General features: G+C 44.9%; 1 protein-coding gene across 16 annotated transcripts in view; it reads right to left on the bottom strand.

The window, feature by feature from the left end:
* The window catches only part of Syne2 (spectrin repeat containing nuclear envelope protein 2), a 311,183-nt gene that overhangs the window by 115,039 nt on the left and 183,880 nt on the right, over nt 1-12,264 (bottom strand). For all 16 annotated transcript variants that reach the window (XR_015622059.1, XR_015622060.1, NM_001427326.1 and 13 more), the window contains 4 exon segments: nt 9,104-9,289; nt 7,028-7,150; nt 5,455-5,637; nt 2,747-2,878 (listed from right to left, as the gene is read on the bottom strand). Coding sequence is in view for 14 of the 16 variants with exons in the window: in NM_001427326.1 (NP_001414255.1) it covers nt 2,747-2,878; nt 5,455-5,637; nt 7,028-7,150; nt 9,104-9,289 (624 nt within the window). In the remaining 2 variants the exon portion in view is untranslated.

Genomic DNA, 12,264 nt, shown 5'->3' with positions numbered 1-12,264 from the left:
GATATCATAGTTTCCTCTGGTAGACAAAGGAAGAAGTTTACTTTTTCTTGGGTGGGTTCTATATGCCTCTTCTTTCCTGACATACACCCATTGCCAGCCAGGTGTTCTGTTTTGATGGTCCATCAGGGCTAATAAGGGCTATGGAGGAAACTGTGTGTGTGTGTGTGTGTGTGTGTGTGGTGTGTGTGTGTGTGGTGTGTGTGTGTGTGTGGTGTGGGGTGTGTGTGTGGTGTGTGTGTGTGTGTGGTGTGTGTGTGTGGTGTGTGTGTGTGGTGTGTGTGTGTGTGTGGTGTGTGTGTGTGGTGTGTGTGTGTGGTGTGTGGGTGTGTATGGTGTGTGTGTGTATGGTGTGTGTGTGGTATGTGTATGGTGTGTGTGTGTGTGGTGTGTGTGTGTGGTGTGTGTATGGTGTGTGTGTGTATGGTGTGTGTGTGTGTGGTGTGTGTGTGTGTGTGTGGTGTGTGTGTGTATGGTGTGTGTGTGTGTGGTGTGTGTGTATGGTGTGTGTGTGTGTGTGGTGTGGGGTGTGTGTGTGTGTGGTGTGTGTGTGTGGTGTGTGTATGGTGTGTATGGTGTGTGTGTGGTGTGGGGTGTGTGTGGTGTGTGTGTGGTGTGTGTGTGTGGTGTGTGTGTGGTTTGTGTGTGTGTGTGGTGTGTGTATGGTGTGTGTGTGTATGTGTGTGGTGTGTATGGTGTGTGTGTGTGGTGTGTGTGTGGTGTGTGTGGTGTGTGTGTGTGGTGTGTGTGTGGTGTGTGTGTGGTGTGTGTGTGGTGTGTGTGTGGTGTGTGTGTATGGTGTGTGTGTGTGTGGTGTGTGTGTGTGTGTGTATGGTGTGTGTGGTGTGTGTGTGTGTGTGTGGTGTGGGGTGGGTGTGTGTGTGGTGTGTGGTGTGTGTGTGTGTGTGGTGTGGGGTGTGTGTGTGTGTGTGTGGTGTGTGTGTGTGTGTGGTGTGGGGTGTGTGTGTGGTGTGTGTGTGTGTGGTGTGTGGTGTGTGTGTGGTGTGTGTGTGGTGTGTGTGTGTGGTGTGTGTGTGTGTATGGTGTGTGTGTGTATGGTGTGTGTGGTGTGTGTGTGTGTGGGGTGTGTGTGTGTGTGTGGTGTGTGTGTGTGTGGTGTGGGGTGTGTGTGTGGGGTGTGTGTGTGGTGTGTGTGTGGTGTGTGTGTGGTGTGTGTGTATGGTGTGTGTGTGTGTGATGTGTGTGTGTGTGTGTGGTGTGTGTGTGTGGTGTGTGGTGTGTGTGTGTGGTGTGTGTGTGTGGTGTGTGTGTGTGTGTGGTGTGTGGGTGTGTATGGTGTGTGTGTGTGTATGGTGTGTGTGTGTGTATGGTGTGTGTGTGGTGTGTGTATGGTGTGTGTGTGTGTGGTGTGTGTGGTGTGTGTGTGTGTGGTGTGTGTGTGTGTATGGTGTGTGTGTGTGTGGTGTGTGTGTGGTGTGGGGTGTGTGTGTGTGTGTGTGGTGTGTATGGTGTGTGTGTGTGGTGTGTGTGTGGTGTGTGTGGTGTGTGTGTGTGTGGTGTGTGTGTGGTGTGTGTGTGGTGTGTGTGTATGGTGTGTGTGTGGTGTGTGTGTATATGGTGTGTGTGTGTGTATGGTGTGTGTGGTGTGTGTGTGTGTGTGGTGTGGGGTGTGTGTGTGTGTGGTGTGTGTGTGGTGTGTGTATGGTGTGTGTGTGTGTGGTGTGTGTGTGTGTGGTGTGGGGTGTGTGTGTGTGGTGTGTATGGTGTGTGTGTGTGGTGTGTGTGTGTGGTGTGTGTGTATGGTATGTGTGTGTGGTGTGTGGTGTGTGTGTGTGTGTGTATGGTGTGTGTGTGTGGTGTGTGTGTGTGGTGTGTGGTGTGTGTGTGTATGGTGTGTGTGTGTGTGGTGTGTGTGGTTTGTGTGTGTGTGGTGTGTGTGTGTGTATGTGTGTGTGTGTGTGTGTGTGGTTTGTGTGTGGTGTGATGAGCCCCAAAGACTTGGCCTATGTGTGATTTCCTTTATTTGTACTTACACAACATAAGCTCTTTGAAGTCCTGAGCTTTTAAGTATTTGAAGAAACTTGGTCACCCTACTGAGCTGCTCCCACTGGGCCTGCACTCTCAATTCAGCAGTAACAGGCTGTGTCACCTGAATATCTCTCAGACTTCTCCTTTCAATGTTAAGCAAGTTACCTTCAGTCTCCCAGCTAGTCCGTGTCTGGGAGTCTTGAGTACCACATTAACTGCCTGCCTGTGTCCATCAGGTGTCAGGAAAAATATGCAGCTCTCATGGCCTTGGCCTCTATCATGCTATTTCAATACAGACATACCAACATAAAAACGAAGACTGAAAAGGCCCTATCCAGAGAGATTTATGGCACTAAAAATATAGTCCTTCATTATATCAATGTTCAGAGGTTTACTATCACTGAAGTCCAGCCTACCCACTCTGTCCAACGCCCCACATCAGCTTCTTGGGCACAGAGAAAAAGCAAACCAAGACGTGCCATGCTTATAGTATGGGCACCCAAGAAGCCCCACACAAGGACTCAAAAGCAAAAAACCTACCCAGTTTCTATAACCAGATCTCAAGTCCAAGGATTGCAATGGTAAATTGATGACACCATCTAACCACGTGTCACAAAATAAAAATGGAAAGAACATTGCTGCTGTTGGGGGAAAAAGCTGTCAGGCACAACACCGTCATGCTACAAAAGTCTGTAGACCTGGGGTGGGGGGTAAAGTATGAGTCCACGGATGGACGGATAGATGAATGGATGAGACACACCTGTAACGATGGCAGGTCGGCCACTTGGTCCTGTGACGTACGTTCAGGGGAGTCCTCAGCTGAGGAGTTAGCCAATATCTGCTTCAGATTGTCAATTTCTTCATCACATTCAGCGGTCTGCTTTATGACAACCTAGAGAACCCACAGAAGGGTCACTGTTACCCTAAGTAGCACACATCCTATTTCCACTGTACCCCATCTCCATTCCCCTGAAGTATGACTGTGCACCCACACAGACTTCAATAGGAAGCAGACGCTTTTCTCAATAAAAAATTATATTATTATTTTGTATTTATTTAAACATATATGGGAGTGGGAGCTGTAATGGTGGAGGTCAAAGGACAACTTGCAGGCGTCAGTTCTCTCCTTCCACCATGTGTATTCTTGGATTACATGCACTGCCAGGCATGGGAGCAAGTGTCTTCACCCACTGAGTCACCTTGCGGGTGCCCAGAGTATCCCCCTGTAATCTATATTTGTATTCTCAATAAACAAAAGTTCCAAATACAGTTATATTCTACATTCCAGATACGACCTGAATTTATATTCAAAATTTAGATGGCGAAGTTTGCCACACTGGAGCCTAATCTTCAAGCTTCTCTAGATTCCAGGGCACCCCAGCAGGGCGTGAGGCACAAATCAAATTAAATGATTCTCTGTTCTGATGTATTTCTTTCTTTAAAAAAATTTCATCTATTTATATACATTAATATATATTATTTAATGTATGAGTGTTCTGTCTGCATATATGAAGGCCTCAGATCCCATTACAGATGGTTGTGAGCCACCATGTGGTCGCTGGGATTTGAACTCAGGACCTCTAGAAGAACAACCAGTGCTCCTAACCACTGAGCCATCTCTCTAGCCACACTCTTACATATTTCTAATCTAGGGACCCTATTTAGCGAAACATTTTATAGCATGCTCACATAAAGTCTTATGAAATTACTGTTATGTCATATACACCATTTAAGAAAGTTTCAGAATTGTGTGTGTGTGATGGTCCCACTCACGTGGGAACTAAAGAAATGTCTTATATTCCAATATTTTTCATTACCAATGACTTACTCGCTTTGAAATATATGAGGGGCACATGTGATTTCCACACAGTAAAATGGAAAATGTTAACCACACAATTTGATGCCTAACATAACAAAAAATTACATATTACACACACACACACACACACACACACACACACACACACACACACCTATATATCCTCCACCATCTTCCTCTTTCTTCTTGAAGAGGCCTCTTTAAAGCACAGTTAGGTTATTTTCCTTTCCCGACTAGAGGCCCAGAAAGATAGACAAGATTAAAAATATCCATCACATTTGATACTTTTTACTTCACTTACAAACTACGTTTTCAAAAGGTACAGTGAATACTGGTCACCTTCCCCTCTGTTGGTATTAGGAGAGAAATGACATCACTTGATTAGTAGCCAGGCCAGAGGCCAGAGGGTTGATAAGCTTCAAATCAGGGAGAATGGGGTCCCCCAACGTTAGAGGAACAGGATGTCCACTTCAATGCAAAGGGAGTTTTAGAAGAAGATACAGCCCTTCCAAAGCAAGAGACACAGTTTCTGCCCCGTGTGCCTGTGGGGTTCAAGGGTCTTTCAATGATTTCTGTTCTAGGGGAGTGGCTGTTCGCCTAGGAATATAAACTCTGATGATTCTGGCTTGAGACTGGTGGGGTAATAAAACTTACGGAGGGGTGGGGAACCCTCCTGAGAGGAATGGGAAGATGTTATCAGAACAAACTGACCCCCAGGATGGAAAAACACCAGAAGATTCTAGAATTAAAACTCCTGCCTCATTGCACAGGAACTAACCCTGACACACATGACTCTTCGGTCTTCCACTGACTGACTCTTCGGACACAGGTCTCCCTGAGACATAGACAGCCCTGGGCTACCTATGCCTGGTGTTGGGGAATACACTGAGCATTTCATCCACAGGAAGAGTGATTGAGGTGGACAGGACACTGCTGTGTGCTGCTTCCTTTACAGATCTGCAGTCTCCAGAGGCTGAACGGCCTCCATCAGGCTTGAATTCTCTTTCCCTTATTTCACACACACACAGGTCCTTTTAACAGCAGAACTAACAGACACAACAGACAACAGAATGCTGATGCTCTCAACCAAAGCCAAGGTTATGGAACGTGGGGTGGGGGCGGGGGTGGGGGTGGGGGTGGGGGATGGACACGGACTTATTTACTTATTTAAACTAAATGCCACCTCTGGAAAAACAACTGCTTTCAATTAAGCTTGAAAACTACAAAGGGTGGTTTTTGTTTTTGTCAACTTGACACAAGCCAAGTCAGGGTCATCTGGGAAGAGTGAATATCAGATTGACCCATAGGTAAGTCTGTTGGGCATTTTCTTGGTTGACGCTTCATGTGGGAGGGCCCAGCCTATAGGAGTCAGTGTCACCCCTGGGCAGGTGGTCATGGATAGTAAAAGAAACTTGGCTGAGCAAGTTAGTAAGTAAGTACTGGCTCCTCTATGGCTTCTGCTTCAGCTCCTGCCTCCAGGTTCCTGCCTAGGCTTCCCTCAATGGACTATGACCCAGGATATGCCAAGCTAAGTAAACTTTTCCTCCCCTTTATCAGCAATAGAAGCCAAAGGGCACGGAGCATGCGGCCAACTTTTACTGGACATTTTCATGCACTAAGTTAACTCGTGTCATAAACCGAGCGCTCACCTTCAGTAACTCGTTTTGTTCCTGAGTCACATTTTCCAAGAGTTTCACATCTTGTAAAAGCTGGCTTGTCCTCTGAAACACAGGCAGGGGTCTGGTTCCCGTCTGGGGTAGCCTCAGCTCCACTTGGTAAGTCATTATCTCCGCGATGGTCTTTTTCATGGGATGGATGTTTTCCAGTATGACCTTAACGGCAGCGAGGAAGACCAGTACAGGAATGAAAACAAAAACAAAAACAAACAAACAAACAAACAAACAAACACCTCTCACACAAAAGCCAATGCAAGTTTACTTGGTGCAAATTAAAATATTTATAATATTAGTCTTCGATATGTAATTTCAATTACAAATACTTTATTTTTAATTGTGAGTGTATGCACGTGCTGGGAATCCAACTCAGGTCCTCCCCAAGAGTGATATGTTCCTAACCATCGAGCCATCTCTCCGGCCCTGTAGTTGTGATTTTTAAAGCATTTCCTTAATTCAGATTTGAGGTATGGTAGTGGTTAAGGGTCATGTTTGGGGAAGGACCTACTTTCCAAACACTACATCATCAGTAAGACCACCAGTTCCTAACTTCTTCCCTTCTCCTCTCTATATGGGATTGTGACTTAGTTCTGTATGCTGTTACTAGACAGGTCCTGAGTCTTTCAAAGCAACTGTACAAATCCCAGGGCTTCCTGCAGGAGTTCTTAAAAAAAAAATGCTCCCTGAATCGAACACAAGTATCTGGCCAAATTAAACATTATTACCGACTTCATAGCTAATGACCTCATTTCACCCGAAAAGGGAAGTACTCTAACCTCCATTCCACAGGCAAGGAAACTGGGTTCCCAGAAGGAAGAAGATCCAATTAAGTTTAGACTGCATGGCAGGGAGATTTGAACTCAGGTCTCCCTGATCTCAAAGTGCCTGCTGGAGATCACAAGTCTGTATATTTGCTGGGATACTGAGTGTGGTTCTTCATAAATTATAACTTAGCTAATGGACTCAGTACTGACAGAGAGAGAGAGAGAGAGAGAGAGAGAGAGAGAGAGAGAGAGAGAGAGAGAGAGAGAACACCCAGGAAGCATTCAAAGCCAGCAAATATGATTGCTTTGATCAGAAACTCCCCACCGGCTCACAAAAGCGCTCAAGGCCTTGGGAGGGCTAAGCTTACATGATAAGGTAACCTGCAGAAAATTACTGTTGCAGAAGGAATGCTATAAATACAATTTAGATGATTTTTATGACACTGTGATTAAGAACACTGGCCACTCTTCCACCTAGGATGTTTCCAGCACCCACATGGTGGCTCATGACAGTAATTCCAGTTCCAGGGGATCCTACACTGCCTTCTGGCTTCCTAAGGGCACTCTGTGCATGTGGTACATAGACATGTTTAGGAAAACACTCGTATACATGCAATAAAAACTCAAAATATTTCAAAGATATTTTCACATGTATTAACAGTTATTTCCAATCTCATCTGTATTACTTGAATGGACCCAACACATTGGGTCAAACTCTATGGTTACATATTTTTAGGCAGACAATATTAGTTTAAAAAATGCTTTCAAAAATAATTCATCCATACCTCCCCATGCTTGAGATGTTCTTCAGGTGGAAAATCAAATATTTCTTTGGATAACAGGATAGCTTTGATCTTTGCAACCTTTTTCTCCATTGATTTAACTTCAGACTCGATCGCGACCACATCCTACAGTGGAGACACGAGACACGCCCCTGTATTCCCTGCTGTACATTAATAATCTGTGACCCACAATATGCTGTTATTAATTCTATTCTCTAGCCTCTTACCTAACCAAAGGGTATTTGCCACTTATCCTGCTTAATAACTAAGTTTCACACACATAAACCATTGAATGGCTTTTAATAGAAAATGCTGGGCTAAACTGCACTAGAAAGCACTGGGGAAGCCAGGCATGGTGGCACACGCCTGTGATCCCAGCAATCAGGAGGCAGAGGCACGCAGATGCCTGTGATTTCGAGGCCAGCCCAGTCTATAGAGCAAGTTCCGGAACAGCCATGGCTTTTTTACAGAGAAAAACCTTGTCTCAAAACAAAACAAAACAAAACAAAACAAAACAAAACAAAAAAGGCATTGTGGAGTCAAGATATTCATTGGGTCACTTTTCAGTTGCTCGGGAAAACAGAAGTTGGCATGCTTCCAAGCCAGCTTCTAGACTAAACTCTCGAGTGTCTACAAACTCTTTAAATTTATCTTTGGAATGTGTTTAAATATGCAAACACAGTAGGTCTGGCATTTTGGACATTCCCATCAAGCAGAAAAAAAAAAAAGATAAAGTCACCCTTAACAAGAGAAGCTGGAAAACTGCTGGGGTTTTCTACCCACCCCCCAGTGAGCTCCTGCAGAGCAGAGAGCTGCTGAGTGATGTCATAACCTCTCGGATTAATTTCAACTCTAAATCTCTCGTCTAATGATTAATTTTCTCAGTGTCAATGTCTCTAACTGGGCCAAGGGTCTTAGAGGAAAGTGCTAGGAGAAGTTGAGATGTGTGAAGGCCACCGACAGGGTGACGTGCTCTGAGCAACCGCGAGCGCTCGGGCCTGGGCTTAGAGGTCAGGACGGATCCGACATAAGAAGAGGATGCAGTTGACCAGAGAGGCTTTGAAAATGAGGACGACGGAGAAAGGCTGAAGGCTTAAAATTACACCAGCCGGGAGACACACAATACTGAAGAAAGTGTTAGCAGTCTGAAAGCAACAGTGCTAAAGTACAGTAATTACTTATAGAAATAGCTAAATTATGACACGTGAAATTACATTAAAATGTATTTACTTAACATTATTATTATTATTATTATTATTATTATTATTATTATTAAATTTGGTTGTTTGAGACAGGGTTACTCTCGTGTAGCCTTGGCTGTCCTAGAACTCATTCCATAAACCAGACTGGCCTCAAATTCATAGAGATCCACTTACCTCTGTCTCCCAAGTGCTGGGATTAAAGGCGTGCACTACCGTTACCCAGCTTAAAATGTATTTTTTTCCACCTACTGTTTAAGAATCTGTACCAAACTATAGAACGCATGGTAAAGTCACCACCAAAAATCACAGAAGCACGCTACGGCTTTGGGAAAGCGGTAACTAAGAACTGACCCCAGGCATCGGTCAGGGAGAGAAGAATAATATAAGTGTATTTATCAGGATTCTTCATGCCCGGAGCTAGACTACTTCTGGGTGAAGGATGGGGACATGAATCTTGCCGTAGTTGTACAAAGTAAAATGTAACCCAAGAAAACATCAATAAAAATTCTATCTGCTTACTGTGCTTTTGTAGGATTTGGGGGTGATTCCTGGCAGAATGTGCCAAAGAACAGTACACAGTACACAGTACACAGTACACAGTACACAGTACACAGTACACAGTACACAGTTCACAGTACTCAGTACACAGTCACAGTTCAGTTCACAGTACACAGTACTCAGTACACAGTACTCAGTACACAGTACTCAGTACACAGTACTCAGTACACAGTACTCAGTTCACAGTACACAGTTCACAGTACTCAGTACACAGTACACAGTTCACAATACACAGTACACAGTACTCAGTACACAGTTCACAGTACACAGTACTCAGTACACAGTACTCAGTACACAGTACACAGTATCCGTCACTTACGTCTGCCACCTGCTGGGCGTGTGGGAGGGCCTCCACTATCTGCTGCTGTAAAGTTGACACCTGTTCACTTAACTCTTGGATGGTCTGGATTAGGTCATCTGTTTCAAAAATGATCGACAGATCTTCTAGGTCGGTGAAAATTGAATGTAGAAGGCTGTGTTTCTGCTCAGAATCTTCCAGAGCCATCTGGATAAATAAGAAGAAAAGAGGGAAATGCCAGTTTGATGAAATGAATCCATCAAGTTCAGATCCAAGAGAATGTAATGAACGGTCTCAGAAGCTCTAGGTCCCGGGCACTTCCGTGTTCAGAACAAAACAACGAGCGCTTCTAGTGTCAGCGGGGTGGGGGGTGCCGGAATGTGTCTTGAGCATTTGCTGGCAGGCACCCCCCATCAGATAATAAATGTTGGTTGTCTGAAGGGTCCAAAACTTCCTGGAGCTGGCTTGTTGCACGGCAACAGCTGACACGGAGAAGCAACCCAGGTATCTGTTAGATGGTAAAGGGGTAAGCAGGTTGTTGCAGTCAATAGAGCATCACTCAGCGATGCAAAGAGACAACCACTGATGGCTGTGGTAATGGGATGACGCGCAGGCACATCGTGCTAAGTGGACATCGAATTCAGACAAACAAAACTTGGTTAAAGAAGCTGCTATGTACCTCAGGCTGGATGCGATCCTCCAACCTAGCCTTCTAAGCACAGTGGATTGCTCCTGTGCCCAGCAAAACAAACTTTCTTATGTTAGGCAGAGAATGCTTTCAGTCATTTAAATAAATTTTTATACAGGACTAGTTCTTATACTGCCCATGTGAGGATTTACTAGGATCCACTGTGTGGGAAATAAACCCGTGGATTCCCTTGCCTTACTTCCTCTGCTTAGCCCAGTCACTTAGAATGTCCCCCAACAGTTTGAGAAACTCATTCACACTTAAGACACACATCAGCACAGGGGAGCAGAAATATCCTTTCTCCTGAGCTCATGGCTTGCTTTAAATCATTTTTTAAATCTCTTTTATCTTTGCAAACTCTCAAAATTGATGAGGTCCAGGGTGCTGACGTGGCCCACTTGGTAGAGAGCTTGTCTTGCCTGTGAGAAGTTACAGTATCTGTCACTGGTGTCGCGGAAATCTAAAGTAGGTGTGGTGGTGTGGCAGAAATCCTTGTACTCAGGAGTGGAAACAGGAGGCTCAGAGGTATCATACCAAGTTCATAGACAACCTGGGCTGCAGGAGACTGCCTCAAAAACTAAACTAAATTAAACTAAACTAAAATAAAATAATAAAATGGGGGGAGGCAAGGCTGGAGAGCGGAGAGGAGTAAGAGCAAGAACTGGCTGGTCTTGTAGAGAGCCCACTTCAGTTCCCAGCACCCACATGGCTGCTCACCCTTCTGTTAACTCCTGCTCTTGAGGATCCAATGCCCCCTCGTGGCCTCCACTGGGACTGAACACACAGTGAACTTAGACACGCAGGCAATATACTCATAAAAATAAATAACTCTTTCAAAAATGATGAGTCATAAAATTGACTTAAAATAGAAAGCTAATATGGTCTAGGGATGTAGAGAATCACCCAAGGTGGGTGGGGAAGTGGGAGATGAGGGCAAAAGGAATCAGAAGGAAAAGTGGGCGAAAACAGACAGCGGGTCCCATAGGACAAAAATGTGCCACCAAATCTCAACTGTCAGGGAGGAGAGGCCAGTCCTCAGGAGAACATTGTGCTACCTTAAATATATAAAGGACTTAGACCATCTTTGAGGTCCGGTTACTATGGAAACTTATAAAACAACTCCTTAGTGACTCTTTCTCAGGACCTAATAATGAGAGAAAGAAAACCCACCTTTGTAATCCACCCAGACACTGACCAGACACTGGACAACCCCTGGCAGCCATGGCCCCGAGAAGAGAAACACTTCCATTGGCTCTGTCTCTCTGACTGGCACAGAGAGAGATGCGCAGACATCTTCTGAGGCATGGCGTGTTTGACCTGACTTCTATTTCTTTTTTTTTTTTAAGATTTATTTATTTATTTATTTATTTATTTATTTATTTATTATATGTGAGGACACCATCGCTCTCCTCAGACACACCAGAAGAGGGCATCAGGTCCCATTACAGATGGTTGTGAGCCACCATGTGGTTGCTGGGACTTGAACTCAGGACCTCTGGAAGAGCAGTCGGTGCTCTTAACCACTGAGCCACCTCTCCAGCCCCCTGACTTCTATTTCTACTGCCAGGTTATTTCTTACCATAAGCATAGCTGCTTAAAGCCAAAGACATTTATATGGCTATGGTCCAGGGCTCGGGCCTAGCATAGTTGGGCTTCTACTCACAGAACCACAAGGCTGCCCCTGAGAGGTCATCTGAGGCACAGGGGTTAGAAGCTTCCCTCCCAGCTGAGGAGAGGTTGTTGTTGGTTGTTAGGGAGAAGTATCTCCTTCTTTACTAGTGTAACCTCTGACAAGCTGCCCGTGCTCCTGTTAATACCCCACATACCCAAGCTTGGCTTGTTTGTTTGGTTTTTGTTTTACAGACATGAATGTAGGAGGGGGCTTGCTGGAAGATAAAGATTTTCAGTGGGAGAGTAAAGGGGGTAAAAAGGGTAATAATGGTGGTGAACATGACCAGAATCATTATAGACATGTGTGTATAGAAGTGTCCAAGCGCAAATGAAAAACAAAGCCACCTAGATGGGGCCTTGTATGTAACTCAGAAGGCAGAATGTTTGCCTCGCTTATATGAAACCCTGGGTTTAATCTCAGCTCCACATAAAGAAGGCCAGATGGCACATGCCAAAATCTCTACACAGGGAAAGCAGAGAGGCAAAAGGCTCAGAAGTTCAAGGTCAGCCTCACACATGGCAAGGCCTAGGTCAAGCTAGGACACAGCAGACATCTTATAGGTTTTCTTTCAGATTCACTTAAACTGTTGATGATCGATCAACTGTCGGACATAGGGTAGGTGTTAGAGCCAGAGGTTGCTCTCAACTTCTAGAAGCTACTCTGGAGACCTGTTCCCACAATCTTATCAATACGGTGGCTATATTCTTCAAGGCAGCAGGAGAATCTATAGTCTGTTACTCGGACTCCTTGGCGTTGAGTGCTTGTGACAGGTAGTACAGTCATGAGAATAACCATCTTGTTGCCTTAGCCACGTGACGTGAC

Source organism: Rattus norvegicus, chromosome 6, assembly GCF_021556685.1.
Source record: "Rattus norvegicus strain SHRSP/BbbUtx chromosome 6, alternate assembly SHRSP_T2T, whole genome shotgun sequence".
NCBI lineage: Eukaryota > Metazoa > Chordata > Mammalia > Rodentia > Muridae > Rattus > Rattus norvegicus.
The sequence above is the reverse complement of the archived record's forward strand: the minus strand, read 5'-3'. Positions and strand labels throughout refer to the sequence as shown.